This window comes from Pseudopipra pipra, chromosome 5, assembly GCF_036250125.1.
Source record: "Pseudopipra pipra isolate bDixPip1 chromosome 5, bDixPip1.hap1, whole genome shotgun sequence".
Classification (NCBI taxonomy): domain Eukaryota; kingdom Metazoa; phylum Chordata; class Aves; order Passeriformes; family Pipridae; genus Pseudopipra; species Pseudopipra pipra.
Window position 1 is genome coordinate 21,322,528 of NC_087553.1, and position 19,693 is coordinate 21,342,220.

The following is a 19,693-nucleotide window of genomic DNA, read 5'->3' on the forward strand; positions in this document are numbered from 1 at the left end:
TTCTTCTAGACTGTGAAACACCTCAAAGTTTAGAATAAATTCCTGTGAATATCTGAAGCTACTTGCTCATGCGTGTGTGTGTGTGACTATGTAAAGTTCATATTTTGCCTGTCATATAGAACTTCATTGAAGTGTTCATAGAATTTGTAAAGGAAAATTTGTTACAAAATGTTTTATTAGTATTTGGTTTTATTTTAGGGAAGCAGCTATAGAGAAGGTCTGACTCCAGTTCTCAGTTTATTAACTGAATGCTGCCGAACTCATAGGAATATCAGGAAGTTTATCAAAGCTCAGGTAAGTAAAATATTCATCAAAATTTGAATATAAAGCTATTGATAAACTTTGAGATTTGTACATTAGTGCAGGACAGTACTATAGAAATAATTTTTCAGTCATATGAATCAGTAGATATTATGGCCTAAGTTCCATGATACATTTTGTAGTGCTGTTAAGTGATAATATCAGGGATATTGTAAAGCTGTGTTATTGTGAGTCACCATGGATCATATGAGATGGGACAAAGAACTCAGTGAGGTCTGTCCTCTTACAACTGGCATATAAAAACATTTCCATGCAGTTGATAAAACTTTGCAGAACTGTGTGGTAGCATGTGAGAATACAGGTGTTTTGATGGGTTCTACTTGAGCTTTAATTTGACTTCAGCAGGCAGGAATCATTGGGGTTGAAACTTGTGTGCCAGTGTGCATAAGCTGTCCTGGCAGAGTAAAACTCTGTTCCTGAACAGAGGCACACTTCATCCCTCAGTCTTTGAAAGGAGCAGTTTAATACAGTATGGACTGTGGGTTGGCTTTTTACAGGAGAAAAGATTTCCATGCCATGGTTAAAGATCTAAAGGGTCTGTGTAGTTTGGTGGTTAGGTGTGGTGTTTTCTATTTGTTTTGCTGGTTTTCCTCAAGTCAAGTGGAGAGAAATTAAAGGATGAGCAAGGGAGAGATAGCTGAAAGTGGCTGAAAAATGTTCTTTTTCCTAAGCTGCAGTGGTTTTTGGGTTGCATCCTAGATGCTGCTCCCAGATCAAAGCTGTGCCTGAATTCATAAATGGAGTTTAAAACGGAAAAGAGCATATATATCATGCCTGTTTTATCTATACTAGAAAAGTAGTTTTGAGGAATTTAAGAAACTTGTTTTTTATTGTTTTTGTTTGCAGCAGTTCTTTCTCAGGATAATCTGCTGATCTGTTAACTAAAAAAAAAGTTGCAGAGCCAAATGTTCAGAAGCTAGAAAATGAAGTTGTCTGCATGTTTTTACGACATCTCGGCATCTAGATGTCAGGATATAATTGCATGCTGACTCCTACCACAGGACCACTGCCTCATATAGTGCAGAGAATGGATGGATACTGTTAACTGCATGACTGGATGTTTGATATTTTGAATTACCCTCATTGTTAAGTGTTGGCCTTAGGCTTTATTTATTGTGCACTATTCAAATTGTGATCTGAAGACAGTATGATTAATTTCCTCATGGACTGTCCTATGGCACTCATCACTGTATTAGTATTAGAGTACTCTAAAAACATTAATTCATTCTTACAACACACTGTGAAATGACAGTCATGGTACTATCCCCATTGGGGAGAGTAAGCAGGGACAAAGTAAAATGTTTTTGCTAATTGTTTGAATACTTAGTTTGAAAAAGAGGGGTCTGCTTTTTTCAAAGTAGTCAATACTGTAGCATTCATTTGTTTAAGTATCAATTCCCAGTGAGTCTGATTTCAGTAGTAATTGTGTAGTAATTTAGCACAGGACATGACATTTTACATTAGACACCTAGAAGACAAAGGACCTGCAATTTCTTATGACAATTATTGGCATATTTTTTTTCATTCCCAAGTAAACCATTGAAGATCCGTAATTCTTATTAGAGTCTTCAGATCATTAAATATTCCATATTATGGCCCAGATTTGTTTGCAGATCATATCATATATTCTGTGAATGTGAAAAAATTAGTGTAGATTTTGACTCTGAAGGCATACACACAGGGAGGCAAGACTTAGTTTGCCAAATAAGCCATTATTCACACACATCCTGCCTTTCCTGAGGGTTGAAGTTAACAATATTAATGACACTTGATGAGAAAATAGTGTTGAGGAAATGTTAAATAGTGTTTTCTCCAAAATATTTCTGAAATTTAGCTTGAACTTTTAGAGGAGTGTTTTCTGGGAGAAGTATGCATTTTCTCTATACATGTAGAGCCCATTTTTGAAATTCAGCAGTAGAAATTTGAAGTAGAACTTGCAATATAACTTATTTTCCTGCTTTTTCATTATAAGCATATAGTTTTTCTATGTAAACTACACATCATGTTAATATTGTGAGTTTCCTTAGGATGGTATTTATAATGCTTTTACCAGATACATGAGCAAAACAGAAGACACAGAGAACATGAGGTTACTGCTGCCTGTTGACCAACTGTTTTGGTACACCCATTTGTGCTCATAAATTCCTGATAATTGTATTTTCAAAGTCTATATTTGAGACTGAGTGCTTTTCTGCCCTGAATGACAGATCAGAAGACTTAAATATATTAAGAAGCAAGAGTCATTACTAAAGCATGTAGGCATAGTTGGCTGATTTTATTGCCTTTTTTTTTTTTTGAAGAACAGAGCTTACAGTATTTCCTTGTTCTGTTGACTGTAGGGGTTTTTGCAAGTATTGGTAGATACTGCTGTGCACTCTATGCCATTTTTTTTGTGCTGCCAGGTACTGCCTCCATTAAGAGATGTATCAAATCGTCCAGAAGTTGGCACAACAGTGAGAAACAAACTCGTGCGCCTTATGACACATGTTGACCTTGGAGTAAAGCAAATTGCAGCAGAATTTCTTTTTGTTCTTTGTAAAGAGAGAGGTAAAATCTACTTTTCCTTCTCCCTTCTGTATAAGGTCTTGCTGTAATTTGTACATTTGCCTCTTGCTATAACTCTCAATTCTAGTAGCACTATGGTGGGGTTTGTTTTGTAGCTGATTATAGCTGAATCATTTTCTGTGTGGCTCTTTGCAGTCGATAGCCTGTTGAAATACACGGGCTATGGTAACGCCGCAGGATTGCTGGCAGCAAGGGGCCTGTTGGCAGGAGGAAGAGGAGATCACTGGTACTCAGATGATGAAGATACAGATACAGAAGAATACAAATCTGCAAAGCCAAAGTATAGTAGTGTTTTCAATTCTACATATCCTGTTGTAATTTAGATTTTTTTTTTTTGACGTAGTTTTTTTGTTTCACCTTTTCCAGAGAAGCCAGTTTTGGAATTACATGTGCTTATACTAAGTACTATCTTCTGCTTAATTCATGGTCTAATTATTGATAAACCAGCCTCTAGTACTGACCATCACATAGTCATATGGCTCCAGAGGGAAAAAAAATCACAATGACAATGATTTAAAATCAGCCTGAATAACTATTTAAAATTCAAGTGTGGAAAGAGATTTTTAATCAAATTTTAGAAAAAAAATTATAGTAACAAACTTAGCAAGGATGGCTTTTGCCCCAGATTTTCTAGGAACTCACATGAAGTTGCCAAACTGCAACTATTGTTTGTGGGGTATATCCCTGTAATGGAGAAAACAGAAGTGTCAGATATGGCTTAAGATTTTAATCAGAACTTTGTTGAAAAAGAACAAACCAGTAGGTCTAGTTTCAGTTTTGGTCTAGCTTCAGAATGGTGGTTACTAAAATTTTCCTAAAGAATCAAGTGGGTCACATGTAAATATGGAAGGAGGAAAATAATTTCTATAGAAGTTATGCATCAGAAATCCAATTTATTTGAATGATTCAGTGATCATATAGAAGCTGTCTGTTGCTTTTTATTAATTGTAATTGATTGGGTGTTAGAGGTTTCAGTTTGTCATGTTACATCTAAGATTTGATGCCATTTTAAGTAGGTTCTGAAATTGTCGATAGTGGAGATCTGAAGGATGTTATTTTTCTGTTTTACTGTGTTTTCCTTGAATTACACATATATGGTAATATGATATGATGGAGAGTTGTGGTTTATTGAAAGATTCTTATTAAGGTACATGAATGAAACACAGGATTAAACGTATGAGAAGTTATAGGAATTACATTGCTTCTCTGTGAAGAAATTAACTTTAAACCAGGAAGTTTCTTTTTATTTCTGTGCTTCAGGAATTTTTTTCTTGCTGTTTTCTCTCTGCTCTTCTTTGAAAAACCTGACATCCAGTTATACACATATAAGTGAAACTATAACATCTATTTAGTTAAAAACTGACATTAAATGGAATATTCAAGACAACTGTCAGCTGATTTATGCATCTGGTTTTCTGTATGGCTGTTAAATGTTTGTGATTAAAGTGTTTGAAAGGATAATTTGCCCTGAAAGTGTCCTTTAAAACTACTTCTCTGCTTGTTACCATTTCCGTAACACTGTTGACTTGTTTTAACAGTGAAAATAAAACTGGCATTGTAAATTCTCAAAGTAAAGTAACTTAATTTTGTTTGAGCAAAAAATCATTATCATGGGAGGGCTATAGTAAACTACTACAACAGTTCTTCATGAATAAGGAAATTAACTGGAAGCTGTCTATAGTTTTAACGTTAAGCCTGTACAGAATTAGTTTCAAACATGTATCTGTCATTCAGTTCCCTATTTATGTCATTATTGCTCATGACATTGTCATTGCACTATCATTACTCCCCTATGTGTGGGTTATAACATAACAATTACTGGGGGGCTGTGCATTTCTGGGTAGCTAATAAGAAATTAATACAGTGAATCAACAAGAAGATAGAATTACATTTCATGAGAAAAGGCTAGAAAGGGTATAAATATGAAGGTTGGCTATTTATAACAAAAACTTTCATGTGCAGTTCAGACAGTTTTAGTCTTGGTGGTTTCTGTTAGTTCCTTCCTCGCTATTAAGAAGATAGAAAATGTACATATTTCTACAGAAATGTAAACTGTATTGTTTTTCCATCTCCAGCATTAACCTTATCACTGGTCACTTAGAAGAACCAATGCCCAATCCAATGGATGAAATGACAGAGGAGCAAAAAGAATATGAAGCTATGAAGCTTGTCAACATGTTTGATAAACTTTCCAGGTATTGTACTCTAGCTGCTTTTGAGAAAGGCAGCTTATATCCTGGCTCTTTGCTAAGGTCTGGTGCTTCAAAACGGTGCTAGAATCAACTTCTTTGGAGGATTAGGACCACTTTAACAGCAGAGAAAAATGTTTAAATGACCACTTCAAAGAAAAGAGTGGTATGTTGCAGGACTTCAGAGGAAACCTCTTTAGGAAACGATAGGACAGAATAAGAAAGATGTGATGGTGAGGAGACCTGCCTCCTGAATAGATAGGCTGATGTTAATGGAGAGAATTTCTTCTTTTAAAGTATGGGACAGATCCAAGTCCAAGGCAAATGTACTCATTTTTCCCCGAGTCAATCAGCAGCATCTCATTGTAACTACTTACCTCTGCTACTTATATGAAGAACAAATACAATGTGAAAATAGTTGTAATCAGAAACAATAAATTGTATAATGGAGCAATTAAAATGGAATTTACATTTAAGACTTATTGCGGATTTATTAGATTAAGCGTGGACTGGATTACAGATCAGTCTTTGTAATTTGTTTTATGTGACTAAGGTAATGCAATGAAAGAAAATGGTACTTAGTGTGACATACAGGTGTACAGTATTGATACAGAAAGTTGATCTTTGTTTTATAACTTTCTACATACAAAATGGGTACAAAGCTATTATCTGTAACTTTTTTCGCTTGGATTCAATACACCTAGAATTTACTGATTTTTTTTTTTCCACATACTTGTAGATTGCCTGTAGTTTGTTTTCTGTGTAAGCAGAGTTCTACGTTCTTGAGGAACACTTGATGTAATACCAATTTACCATTAGCTGTAGGAGATAAATATCTAAGTGGATCGCACTTCAAACGTGGGAAAACTCAGCAGCTGGAAATGGGTTTGTCTTGTGAGAGTGTAAATATTCAAATAACAAGATCTCTTGAGAGAAATTCAGCAAAACAAGTATTTTGCTGTATTCCTAATCTTTATTAGAGATGTAAAAATACTTATTTTGCTGAATATCTCTAATAAAGATTAGGAATACAGCAAAATAGGCAGGAGAATCTGAATTTTACATTAGCTGTCAAAGACTGAATTGCAAGCAGGATTGAAAGCAGGGAAGAAACTTGGAACAACTGGTCTGAGACTGTCAGTGAAGTAATTGGATACTTTCTCACATTATTTGCATGGAAAGCAAATGCAGTATGTCATAGTCTTTTTAGTAAAGAGAAGAAAATGCAATGCTCATATAATCTTAATTGACCTACTTTTTAAATTGGAATCATTGCTATGTAAGCTAAAGAATTAAGATGCTGAGCACCAAGGGTACCACAATAAAATGACTTAATGGTCTAAAATGTTTTTTAAAAAGAAAGATTGAGACCGGAGATGAACTAAGACTGCAGACAAGTCAGTTGCTATCACTACAGCAGTTACACAAGAACTCCCAATGGCACTACTGTAGCATAAGAGCCTTTTCAGTTTGGAGGATTGAGACACCTGCTGCGGTGCCTGCTACAGACTGACAATGACTGAGCAGCTGCTGCCCTGTGCCGACACTTACCCTCTTGGCTGGTAGCACTACTGTCACCTTGGGCTTTCTGTGTCACTTACTTCCACCTGCAGCTTCTTCTATAGTACTTAGGCTGCAAACACTTCAGGGCTGGGACTCTTTGTGGTAAGGTTTTTGTTTGTTTAGTGTAGTGATTACTGTGGGGCAATGTTGTTGGTGTGACCACTTTAGGGGCTGTGATAACATGAATAAAATCATTTGACTGTTCTTCCCACACTTTTTGTTTTACTAAAAATCAGGGAGGAGGGAAATGCTGGCAGGAAGGAAAAAGAAAGTAAGACTTGGTCTGGGAGGCTGTAGGACATTTTTCATGAATGTAATTGGGTGGGTAATCGGGGGCTTTGCAGATGTTAAATAAAATGGGAAGCTGCCAGTCTTGTATACAATAAGGAGTTAGTAACACGCTGATCATACTCAGAGTCCCTATCTGGTTTTGGAATAGAACACTTGTGCTGCCTCAAGCTTGAGCCCTTCAGTGCTGGGAGTTTTCAGATGCTTAAATCTGTGTTGAATGCGTTTTTTGCCTTGATTTGCACCCCACAAATGCAAACCAGAGGTTGCTTTGATAGGAGTCTTTGGTTGATTCTGGGGTTTGAATCTTGCTTTGAGGCAGACTGCTCGTGGCAGGTGTCCTTACTTCTGCTGGTCTTTGTTGTTGTCATCGTAGGAGGGGAAATACGCCATGAACAGTTTCAGTTTGGTGCAGTGTTATAAGTGCTTGCAAGTGCAGTGTTATAAATACAGTGTTATGAATGTTGTAAGTGCTTATAAGAGGGGGAGGAAGTTGAACAGGAACAAAGAGCTGGTTCTCATCTTGAATGACTTTATGTAAATTTATCTGTGTAACTTGAACAAGAGCTTAGAGTAAACTTGTGTGATGTGCAGCAAAACTGGTTTAGTGCACTGGTATTGTCCCAGTAATGGAAACTAAGCTTTGAAAAGCTGACATACTTTTACTGGAGAAAGATATGAAAGAAAACATTGAAGGACTGACAAACTTGCTTCTGCTCCCCGACTGATGAGGATAACCAGGCCACTCTGTCACTGGAGTATTCTAGATATGGCTTTGACTGCCTGAGTATCATTTTTGAAAGCTACCTGATGACACAAATTGAACTCAGAAAACAAATTTGCAGAACAGTGCTACTTCATTGAAAATATATAGCCTTCATTAGTGCTGCTGTTTACACTGTACCCTTTGTACAGGTTTATGGAAGCTATGAGTAATAAAAGGACACTTTTTCTCTTGTTTCATAATAGGCCAGTGGATTTTTGCTTTTCGGATTTCTCTTTATTTTCACCATTGACAATGAAAAATTTAAAATTTTTGAGGTGATGTAAAACTGATTCGTGCATTTGGTCATTTCAGGTCATACTTCCAAAGTTTTTTAGTTCTATTAGGTTGTTGGTGTTTAGGCCTGTTCATGGGGTAATTGACAATTACCTCACCATTGACAATTGATGAGGCTAAATTAAAATTAATCACCCAGTTTTGATTTATCCAGATACAGGTAGGAAAGCTGAATATTGTTTCTGAACCCATTTCCCTTACCCCAATATTTTACCATAGACTTTGGTTCTACAGAAGCTTTTATAGAAATTTTGCTCAGGTTTGGCTGGACCAGATATTTTTTTAAAAATAATTAAATGTATACAAATTATAGGTATAAATGAACATGAAAAACCTTGATTACTGCAGCTCTTGAGAGATGTATATATTACTTAGGTTGATTGCTGGATGCCTGAACTTGGCCCTGATGTGACTCTATGGGTATTGTCTGCATTAAGTGTCTTGTTGATTCTTTAAGAATTGTTTGGTGACTGTAAACCAGTGTTCTCTGCACGTGATGCACATCTTTGAGCTTTGAAAAACTCCCCAAATTTGCAAAAATATTTAACTCAGCCTCCCATTTTTTGCAAAATATCAAGTTAGCCACCTTGAGTCAGTGTTGTATGATATTCTGTCTATATAATGGATTATTGGAAATACTCTGTGTTAATTAAAATGTCTGGAAAAAGCACTAACATTTTTTCAATTATAAATGGCAGGTAGAATTGTATATTAATTGACTAATTTAAAATGTCAGGATGCTTTTTCCAAGCCAACCTTGTATTAATAGCAAGAATCCTTTTGCTGATGAAATGGTCTCCAATTATCACAGCTTGGGTTTTGTTGTACATTGAACAGAAGTCAACAAAATGAGTATGGAAGAGAACCTGTCTAAATAACCCACCATACTCATTAAAAACACGAAATTAATCATAGGATCAATGAAGAAGGCAATGTTACATAGATCTTTTTTTTCTTCCCCTTTCTAATCATAGAACAAAATAATGTTACATGAAAGGATCAGAACTATTATGTAGTACTCAATTATGAGGAGGTGAATAGGTCCCCAACATACTATTTTATGAAAGGAACAGACTGGTGTTTACATGACGGCTGTTTGATTACAGACACCATCATTAATTCCCTGTGTCAGCACTGCCCTGTGGCAGAGAGCAGACAAGAAAGAGTCACCCTTCAAAACAAGGGAATGAGTTTTAAGTCGTTATCAAGCTAAATGGCAAGCAGGAAGCCAAAACTTGTATAGATATATTTGAAGGGACTCTTGGGAGACCTGGAAGTGGAAGAAGAGAATGCATTTTACCAACTGTTTAATTATGGTGTGTTTCTAAGTACACTTGAATAGAATGCTTTGTCTGCATTAGAAAAAGAATGTTGCAAGGTGCATTTGAGTATGTGGGAGGTCACATAAGGATGTTCAAACATGCATAAATACACACATTGTGTGCTGGTATAGATCTTCATGGATACAGAAGAATTCTCGCTGCCGTCTACTAGGCTGAAGCCTTCAATGTTCTACTCTATAGTGTACTATAAACACCCAGTTTCTGGATAGTAAACTGTCTGCTGAACTGGCAGTTTCTGGCACTTCCCTTACCACCTTCTATCTCACCATAAACAGTAAGTTCATCCTCAGTTAGCCCAGGGTATCAAAGCACAGTTGAGGTCTCTAAGCGGCCAGTGCTAAGTGTGCAAATTGCTGAGGCTGGCAGGGCTGAGACTGTTCATGCCAGGTGGGCTCTTGCATGGTCCTTCAGTTTAGCTGAGTGATGCCTCTTGCAATCTTTTTGTTATTTAGCAGAGAATTGTTCCAAACTTCAGAAACTGGCTTTGTAGGCAGCCCAAATCTTTTCATCTGTTTGTCTCTCTCTGTAATTTTCCTCTTTGGAAACCGGGAGTAAGCTTGTGTGGTGTTCAGAGCTGGCAGTCAAATCTTCACTGGTGAAAGGATGCCATGTTTTACATGGGTTTAGGACTAGATTATGGTTAGAAGCAAAATAGGCTGATCCCTTCTTCTCCTCTTTCTTCTTCTTTTGGTGGCCTAGCATATTTCTGTGTTCACACAGTTCAGTTTTACTGCGTAACATTTGCCTAAGGAAGGATGTATGGAGTTCAGCCTTCTAATACAGAGAGAACAACAAACTGTAGCAGCCATCTTTCATCCTGCTCAAGGGTTTGCAAAGCAGGAAGCTTTTGTAGGGGCAGATAAACATCCTTGCTATTCAGTGCAATGCAAGCTCAGCCTAGGTCGAATGGTTAAAGCCTAGAGAGGAGGAAATGCATTGGGAATAATCCTCAAATGCAGTACCAGCACAGTTGGCTATGGTGCACTTGGAAATGAGCAGAGTGAGCTAAGAAATGGGCTGTTGAGCATCATGAAAGAAAATACAAGTTCACATCCATGACTCAGAGTTCTGCATTGCATTGTCACACAAAACTTGGTGCATTTATCCCCAAAAGACTCCCACACAAACCACAGACCAAGCCTTGAGCATAAGGATGTGTCTGGTCTCCTGCATCTGATGTTCAGTGTCTCTGCAGGTGACCCACCAGGAGAGAAAACATTTGTGTCAAGTTCTGGAGTGTGTGTAGTGGGATGTGCAAGTGAAGCTTGAAAAGGGCAGTCGCAGAGAAAGAGCTCTTTCTTTATAATTGACAAGTGACGAGATAGGACTTCTTGACTATTTACAGAAATAAGTATCTTTGTGAGGAGAAGGAGGTTCCCACATAAATGGACCTTGCACCCTTGTTTTCCTGTGTTTCTCTTGCCTTTTTCTTGAACGATTTCTTTATCCCTCAGTAATTATAATTTATTTATTACCAATATTAAATGGTAAATGACTAGAAAATTATGTGTTTCTATGACTTTTGGCTGCAACATTAAATGCTGCAATATAAGAATGTGCATTGGGATTTTTGAAACAAAAATCTAGGACCCTCTCAGCTTAGAGGACAAGCAAAGGTGATTTGGCTCTTTGTGGCCATTTTTTTACTTTTAGGACTTAAATATGAGCAAGGACTTTACTCTTCAGATTACTCTTCTTCAGAAATAAGTGTAATAGATCACTATTGAGGCTTGAACTTCAGTGAGTGGCAATGAAGAGTTCTTGCAAGATGGCGAAGGACAGTTGTTTTGTTATTATGGTGTTTAAAGTTTGAAAGCCAAAAAGACCTTAGATGTATAGGGTTTTTTTCATGTGAAAAAAAGGTCTTTGCTATTGGACACAACTCCAAAGCACTCCAGCTTTGCCTTTTGTGGGACCCCTACAGCAGGCAGGCAGAGTTCTGGTCCTGTTTGGACTCTATATCTGTAATCTTCGTGTTTTGAGCCCTTTCAAATCTGATTTCAGGTATTCTTTTGATGTCTTCTCCACACATCTCCAACAGATTCTTGAAAATTTAAGAGTGCTGTCATTTGGGCAGAATCTGCATGCTACAGATTGCATTGCCTGAAGCAAGAGGACTTGCTGTCAGTCCTTAAATAATGGCAAGCCCTCTCCGGTCTATTTAAAGGTAGCTCTTACTCTTCTACACACAGTGGGGGAGAGTCTGGCCTGTGCTCTTTGAATATGGTCTTGCAAACCTCCTTCCCTGGCCAGCAGCTTCCCACCAGACCTGGTTTAGCCAAGCCACAGCAGGTTCTCCACGTCCAGTTTCTCCTGTGGCATTTTTGATCTTAACCACTGTAGTATCTGATTGTCACATCTGCACAAACAGCTGCATTTATCTTGCTGGTCTCTGCTCTTCCTGAGCAAAAGGACTCTTTTTGAGACTTAATTTGACTGCTTCTTGCCTGTACAATATCTAGCAGATGCCTGCCATGTAATTCAGAGGTTGCCTTTCTTGCTGTTCCTGATGTGTTAAGGTTGGATCACGAGCTGTGTGCAAGGAATTTTTGTCCCTTTTTTCAGCCAAGGGAGAAGTGCTGCCCAGACAGAGAGCTGGTGGGATGCCTTTGCTTTGCCACTGAGTGATGCAGTTTTACTGTCTGTGACTCAGGAGGGTGGTAGATGTGTGTTAAATTGACAGTTTTACTGGGCTGCCTTTCAAGTAAGGGATAAATTGACATCAAACCTCCACTCCATTATTTAAGGTGACTCCTGAATATTTAGAGGTATTTTCCTTTTTTTTTTTCTTTCCCAGTAGAAAATCAAAATGTTATCTTTGCCCTTACAGCTTCTGCCATAATCCACCTACAAATGAGGTGATAAAAAGTGAGGATTAAATAAATCTTTGCTAATACTTTTTGATTGGCTTAATCAATAATTAATCATCTCTTAGATGAGGCTGTAGCTTGTGGAGTAGATATAATTGGATTAACTGCTGAGCAGCCTTTGGAGCCTTGAAGAGATTAAAATGGCTGTAAATCCTGTAATTAAACTGCCACAAACAAAAGCAATAGTATTAGAATCAGTCAGCTTTTTTAAAATGAATCAACAAGTACTCAAGACACCCCTAGTAGTGGTATAGGCAGAGTCTGTTCTCTTAACTGATTTATTTCCTTCAACAAGATGAATATGTATCAAATCACTGTTTAAATTGCTTGGGCATATATTAGCCAGAATGGCAGGTGAAATTTTAGGAAGAATTTGCTCTCAGAGAGCTTTTCAAAGAAAAGCTAGTTTGTGTATCCAAAACAGTGAACCTGCTCCTTGTCTTGAGCCTATTAGGCACTGACTTTTCATGGTGTCTTTAATTGGCTAAGTAAGTTTGGCCTAAATGAATGAAGTCTTTATCTGTCCCGCTCTTCCCCTCCCACCTATTTGGGAAGGGTTTCTTATGCCTTTTTCTTAAAAACAGAGGGCTTTAGCAGAAATAACTTCCTTTTAAAGGTTCATTATGTACTAAAGCATATACTGTATGTGACTGCATTATACACATGTGAATTGATATGTGTGCCTATGCTAATATATGTTCTTTTTTTTAAATCTCCTACAGAGATGAGCTTATAAAACCAATGGGAGTGCGGCCGGATGGCACAATGGCTCCTTTGGAAGAAACAGTCAGCCAGTACCATACCAACAAGCAAGAGAGTTCAGATTCAGACTAAAGCATCACCTGCTTCACTCGCAATTTGCCTCTAATCCACACTTTTCCTTAGAGCCACATCTTTTATCTAGGCATTTTATCCTCAAGTTAGCCAGCATAACTTTAACTGTTCTATTATTGGAATATTTAAATGATGGATCCTGTGCTGTAATGTCTGAATTTTTATTATGTCTCTTTAGAGAACATATCAATTTATTAGTTTATGATCTTTATTAATTTAAAACTAAACGTATTTCAAAGGGATAAAAAGTGAAAGCCTATAATGTAAAATAAAATACGAACACTTTCATTTTCCAGAATCCTGTTTTCTGAACTCTGTAGATTTTCTCACTCTTGATAATTTTTTGTATTGTCTTGCCAGTCTTCCTCTTTATGTAACTGTAATTAATGAAGCGTGTTTAATTGATGGCATTAGGAGCAGAGGGTGTTTAAACTTAGAAGTCTGATTGACCTTGTGAGGCTGCTTCAACTGGCATTGAGCAGTGATTTCAAAGCTACCCTTTTTAAAGTGTCATGGGGTTTCTTACTGCTACACACTTCTCGGGTTAAGCTGCTGCTTAAGATTTTAACAATGTGTCAGTCACTGCTGCTAAAAACTACCTTTAAATTGGGAACAAGATCATGTACCTTGTATGTCTTCACTCCCTCCCCTCCCTGGTTAAGACCACACAAATATACCTCCCTTCCTCCCCTCTTTGGTTAAGTAAAAACATCCCTACTCAAAACGGTGTTCAAGTATGTACACTTAAATGAATGGGAGTGGACTGAAGTGAAGTGCATGTGCCGGTGTTTTACTGAGTTGGGGCCTACTTTTGGAGACTAGCGGGTATGCCTCACTTGAAGGGAAGTCAAACTAATCAACAAAGAAATATTTCCCTTTACAGAGAACTTAGAAAGCAGTGGGATAGAGAGTGGGAAGGTGGGAAGGCGAAGTGTCACTTTCAATTCTGTACTCTTTGAAAACAAAGATTAAAGTTTTAGGCGTGCTGCACTGCTGTTCTTGCCTCTTTGCCTGCTTGGTTTCTTTCTCTGTTTCTCCCAGCATGACTTACATGAAGAATGTCCTCGTTTCTAATTCTCGTTTTTGCGCAGAAGCATGCACATGCCATTCCCTGTGAACCTTTCAGAGGTTGGTGATGGTTCTCCAGTTTGTTTTTCTTTCCTGTGACTTGACACTGGTTCCCTGAACTAAGGAGGTTGGTGTTCAAAGACCTCGTAAAGGGGGGGATTTGGTATGAAGTTGTGCTGTGGTTGCCTATGCGAGGAGCTTCCACAGATCTCCTTAGTCTTCCAAAAGAACTGAAAAGAAAAAAAAACAATGCACTGCTGTCCTCTCAGCAGTGCATCTTGTGTTTCCAAAGGACAGTGTCCAGCCACATCAATGTCCTTCCCACCCCCTGCCCCCCAAAAAAGTGAGAGCTTAGAGAAATTTATACAATTAATGTCCCTATGCTGGGACCTTTCTGAATGTTGATGATATTTTGGGTTGTGACTTGGCTCAGTCTATATTTGCTTGCATCCACATGGATGCAATTTGCTGAGGGGGAAAAGGAAGCCACCTTTCCCACACAGCAATAGCTAAAGAAAAACAATGTACTGATAATACTGTAATTGTACCTATTCCTCCTCTGAAAGAGGGAGGGAGAAGTTGTCCAGGAGCAAGAAGTATGCTTGGCTGCCTCTAAGCTGGGTCTCAAAAATGGAATTCTGGATTTAGTATCATCCACTGACTGCTCTGAGCCCATCACAGGCAAGTATAAACTGCCCTGCAGGTGCAAAGAATTTGTGAACTTTCCCCGAGGAGCAAAACTGAACTAGCTCTGCTAATGAGGAACTGAGCACTGTCTTAGTATCAGCTGAGGCTGATTCTTGGGACTGGGGAATCTGTTAGTTCAGTAATGGGCCTCTAAATGGATTGCTATAGAGGGCAAAGTACAGAGCATGAAAAAGGGGGAAATCTCAGTTTGTTGTTTTACAAGCTGTAGAATGTGCTCCTAACAATCTGGTTAAAGAGATTAATAAAACAATAATGGCTCCAGGGACCTTGTTACAAATGGTATAGCATGAGGCTTTTGGGGTCTGTCTCCTGTCATTTGCTACAGGGCAGCAATATTTGAAATAAACAGTTCTTCTCTTTAGTTTATCTTGGAAAACAGATGCTCTTAGGTTCTACAGACATGAGATGCTGCTTCAAGTAAAAAGAAATGAAGACCAAGCATAGAAGGTTCTGCCTGAATCCTCTAGCTCGAGCAATTGTCATAACTGGGTTCCTGTAGTGCAGGCTCATGTTGTCAAATTAATAACTTGTACTACTGCAATGCCCCAAAGCTGTTCCAGGGTGGTAGGCTGCAGGATTTTTGTCTTATCTTTGAAATGTGACATAGGTCCAAACTTAGTTGCGCTGGCTGGAGATCTGGGAATATCTTGGGACCAAGGTTCTTCAACTCAACAGTGCATGTGCTTCCTTTTGTGGTGTATGGTATTTTCTCTTCAAAGGAACTGTGCATGTGTTAAGATTTCTCTTGGAGGGAGTCTGGAGAAAAGTGAGTATTTGGAGGTTAAAAAAACCCGAAACCCAAAAGAGCTCCCTGGAATTTTTTGTTTACTGTGAAATTAGGATTTGCTTCTGGATTTATTTTCAAAGTTGAACCTCCAAAATTGGAGGCTTGGGCACCTGAGCCTTACTTAAACTGCCAAACTGGGCAGTGAGTCTGACTGGTTTGGGGAATGCTCTCTTTTCCCTCCCCAGCAGGCTACAGAGGTGCTGCATCTGCATTTGAGTCAGTGTCAGATGTTCCTGGCCAATGTGACCATGAAATCTGCTGCAGTCAACAGTGCTGTAATACCTGGTAGTCTCAAACCTGGAGAGCGATGGAAGGTTTGCTGCCTCAGCAGGTCTGATAGGGTCATCATATATGTATCTGAATCTATTATTTCGTTCAATTATATGAAAAAAAAATATTTGATGATATAAATGCATACTTTCATACTGTAATCAGGAAAAGGATCCCTCCTGAGTAAAATGTCAATAGATTTTCTAGCAGTGACTGTAAAGGTGTTAGGTAGTGGGTTTCAGATACATGTACTTTCATTCCCAAAAAGCCTTTCCCAGTCAGTCCCAAAAACAAAAACTTGTGTTTCAATCTTTATTTTGGCATCAACAGTCCAAAGCAACATAGTTCTCATTAAAGCTCGTCAATGATTTGGAAGCTTTGCTTTTCTTTGTTTCCCATTACAGTTATGAAACAAAAGATGATGGGATATTGCTGAAACTTGACAGAATACTTTGTTCTTTTGCAAAATAATGCAGATGCATTTGTTTAAATGTTCATGAAAACTTCCTGGCAGGTATTCTCAAATGCTAATTGAAACTTTATGTGCCCCAAAAGTGGTTTTCAGGAAAAAGGGACGTTTACAATCTGTTAAAAATGTTGTTGTGAGAAAATTACCAGAACTTTAAAGAAAGTTGCCAAAGAGGAAAACCACATTAGCTTCAATGTTTTGAACATGCAACATTGCTGTGTATGTGCGTGGCCAAAGTAGATTTTTCACCCTATATCTGGAGTTTTTTCAAATACCTGAAAACCTGCAATGGCTTTAAAATACCAAGAAAAAACCAAAACAAAACCCCAAAAAAATCAACCAGGCAATTTCTCTTACAGTTCTCTAAGTAATAATTTTCCCCTACCTGGGTGAAAAATCAATTGTCGAAGGTGGCTTTAAGGAAGAGAATATTACAATGAAGCTGTAGAATTAGTGGGTTGCCAAGCACCCAAGTCTGAAAGAAGAAAGTAAACCCCAAAGTATATAAGATCCCAAATCTCCTGAAGGAGCATTCCACAACATTGTACTGCACCTTATTACCACAAAACAGCTAATAAAATCCTGTGCTTTAATGAGACTGGCTGTAAAAAGACTGTTCCACTGTTCAAACAGTTGAAAGCCAGACTTTGCTGGTCTTTGATGAGCAGCAAGTTAAACAGCTGCCCAGGTCAGATTCTTTTCTGGTCAAGCATGGAAAAGCAATGATTTAGTAGCAGTGCAAAGATGCAGCTCACTTTCAGATGAAAAGAAAGAAAGAGGCACAATTTAATCCTGCAAATTAAAATCTTTGTTGCATTTACATCTTAGTTACTTGGATGGCTCTGGCCCTTATGAAAAGTGATAGGGAACATTTCCTAGTCTCTTCGTGCAAAAGAGTTTGCTCATCCTGAAGTTGGTTCTCTCCGAAATACATATTGTCACTCTGGTGATGCAATATTTAGACCAGGAATTTTGGGGGGAAGTGATGTCCTTTTAGTTTTTCCATGTATTCTCCAGCTGGCTGTACCCGAGAAGCAGCTCTCAGCAGTGGCAGTGGAGCAGGCAGAAGATCCTGGAAAGGTATGCTGGAACTCCTTCCTGACCTCTTCTGCCAGCTGGCTGCTTGGGGGTGACCTGAGTGAGGGCAGCAGAGGCCCTGCCTGGCAGAGGTGTGACCTGGGAGGCCACACTGCCCATCTCCTGCTGAGGGCCTGTGGGAAACCATGGCAGACACGTGGCTGCAGGGCAGATGGGGAGATACAGGTGGATATGTGGTGTGGGAAAAGGTGGTGATTGCCTACTTGTAGTAAACCTGGGTATTTTTCAGGGCTCCTCCTCTCACCACCAGCAACACCGTCTGCAGGTGAGTCCTGTTAATCCTCTGCTTTTACCTGTTACTTGGCCTAGTGGAAGGCTGTGCCTTCCTTAGGTTATTGCCTTTGGTTTGGAGACCTAGTGATGCTTTGGCTATTTGGGAGGTGTGCCATGCCTCCATGGCTTGCTTTCCTTCTCGAGAACAAGCCCATCTTCCTTGCTCTGTACAAGTGAGGAGGAGGGGGTCCCTCAAGAAGGGATCAAACTCATTTGTTGGGAAGGAGGTAGGAGCAGCTCTGTCTTCTGTCTATGCAGCACCAGAGCCACTTTCAATTCCACCATGAGACAACCCTGAGGGCCAGGCTAACCTACAGCTACTCCCATCTCAGTGGCTTCTGTCCGGGCTTGAGGACAGCAGATAGAGTCTGACAGGTACGGGGAAAAAAAAGCAAAACCCAAACCTGACCATTGCCACAGCCAGTCCAACAGCATCTGACAACACAAGGTCAGCTCCCTGTCCTGGCTGGGAGCTACAGGGTCCAACAGGATTGAGTAAGTTCCTCGAGCATCCCAGCTTTCTCTAGAGCAGGCATGAGCACAGATTACTGAACTGCTGATGTGCTTGGGAATCGATCCCTCCGACAGCATGCCAATCTCTGTGGGGTACCTAGGAAGGCTTTTAGAGGTTGGTGGGGAAGGAATTATTCAGACCACCCATCCTAGCTGGCTAAATTACCCAGATAGTCTCTTCTAACTCCTTTTCCAGTCACGGATGAGAGAGAGGACAATTCAGAGTAAGGCTAATTTGGGTGCACTGAATGACCCTCTGCAGGAGCTTTGCTTTCCCTCCCTCGACTACAGAGGGAGCCTGGGGAGACCAGCTGGTTACATTTAACTGCTAAATTGATTGCCAAAAGATGGGTGGTGAGAATTCCTTCCAGTTTCCACTTTGCCATGGACCACACTCTTCCCACAGCGGGATGCTCGCTTGCTCTCTCCTGCAAATTTGGAGACTGCTCAGTGCAGTGGGATACAGGCCCCCAGGAGCCACCACAAGACAAAAGCTGCATTACACAGTTGGCAGGTACTGTACAGCACTGTGTGCAGGGTTTCATGGACTTTAAAGCAGCTTTGCTTTTGGGAGCCTGTTTAACAACTTGAATTCATATAAGCCAAGTTTTATGTATGTTCTGAAATTTAAAAAACAAAGTGAAACCTCAAGCAAAAATTGTCACTAGGGAGGGACAGACAACAGAAAAGACTTCTAAGTTCATTCCAGATGTTACAAATGGAAAGGAAGGTGAAGCCATTCAAAATAAATGCTGCTGAGGTTACCCTTTCCTCTTTGCCTGATAAACCCATTACAAATTAAAACAAAAGCAGTCAAGATCCAAAGGCTTCAGGGCATCCATTAGCCCTCTTTTACCTTTTAGAGCTCATAACACGTACTGACTGTGGGGTTAGTACTTTTCTAATCAAAAAGGCCAGTTCTCATTCTGGAAGCTTAAAATAAAAATTTCTGCTGTATAAAAGCCAGCAAGTGTAAGAATTCAAACCTAAACCTAAACTATGATAATTCTCAGGCTTCAGGATTATTTTATGCTCAAGAAGTGATCTTGCTTGGTAAATCAGAGTGCTGTGGCATATCACACTTCCAAAGGCATTTGAAAAAAACCAGTAGTTTATTAGAGTTTTTTTCCTTTTTGAGAAGAGAGTAGTAACTGTCTGGATTCCCTCCTGTTTTCTCAGTCCCTAAATGTTCATAACACCCTGTTGGGGAGGAATAATTCCCATCCAAGTTGTAAAACACACTTATAAGTAGATGGGAAAAGCATGAACAGAGCTGTACGGAAAACAAAACCGCCAGGAACAAGATCTTATTTTGCATGCTTCTCACTGTTGTATTTTTGCCCCAATTAGCATATTTTAAAGACAAGGCTTTTAAAAAAAAAATTCTGCTATCTGCCTGAACTGTTCTCAAGCTTTGAACTTTTCCATCCTTTCTATTGATTATGGCCAAGTGACCCATATTTAAAAAGCATTT

General features: G+C 39.0%; 1 protein-coding gene across 1 annotated transcript in view; it reads left to right on the forward strand.

Moving 5' to 3' along the window:
- Positions 1-14,023, forward strand: part of RIC8B (RIC8 guanine nucleotide exchange factor B) — a 34,968-nt gene extending 20,945 nt beyond the window's left edge. The window contains exons 6-10 of the mRNA XM_064654880.1: positions 199-294; positions 2,724-2,868; positions 3,022-3,166; positions 4,962-5,081; positions 12,922-14,023. Of these exons, the coding sequence (XP_064510950.1) occupies positions 199-294; positions 2,724-2,868; positions 3,022-3,166; positions 4,962-5,081; positions 12,922-13,033 (618 nt within the window). The 3' untranslated portion in view covers positions 13,034-14,023. The remainder of the gene's footprint in view (positions 1-198; positions 295-2,723; positions 2,869-3,021; positions 3,167-4,961; positions 5,082-12,921) is intronic.
- The last annotated feature ends 5,670 nt before the right edge of the window (positions 14,024-19,693 follow it).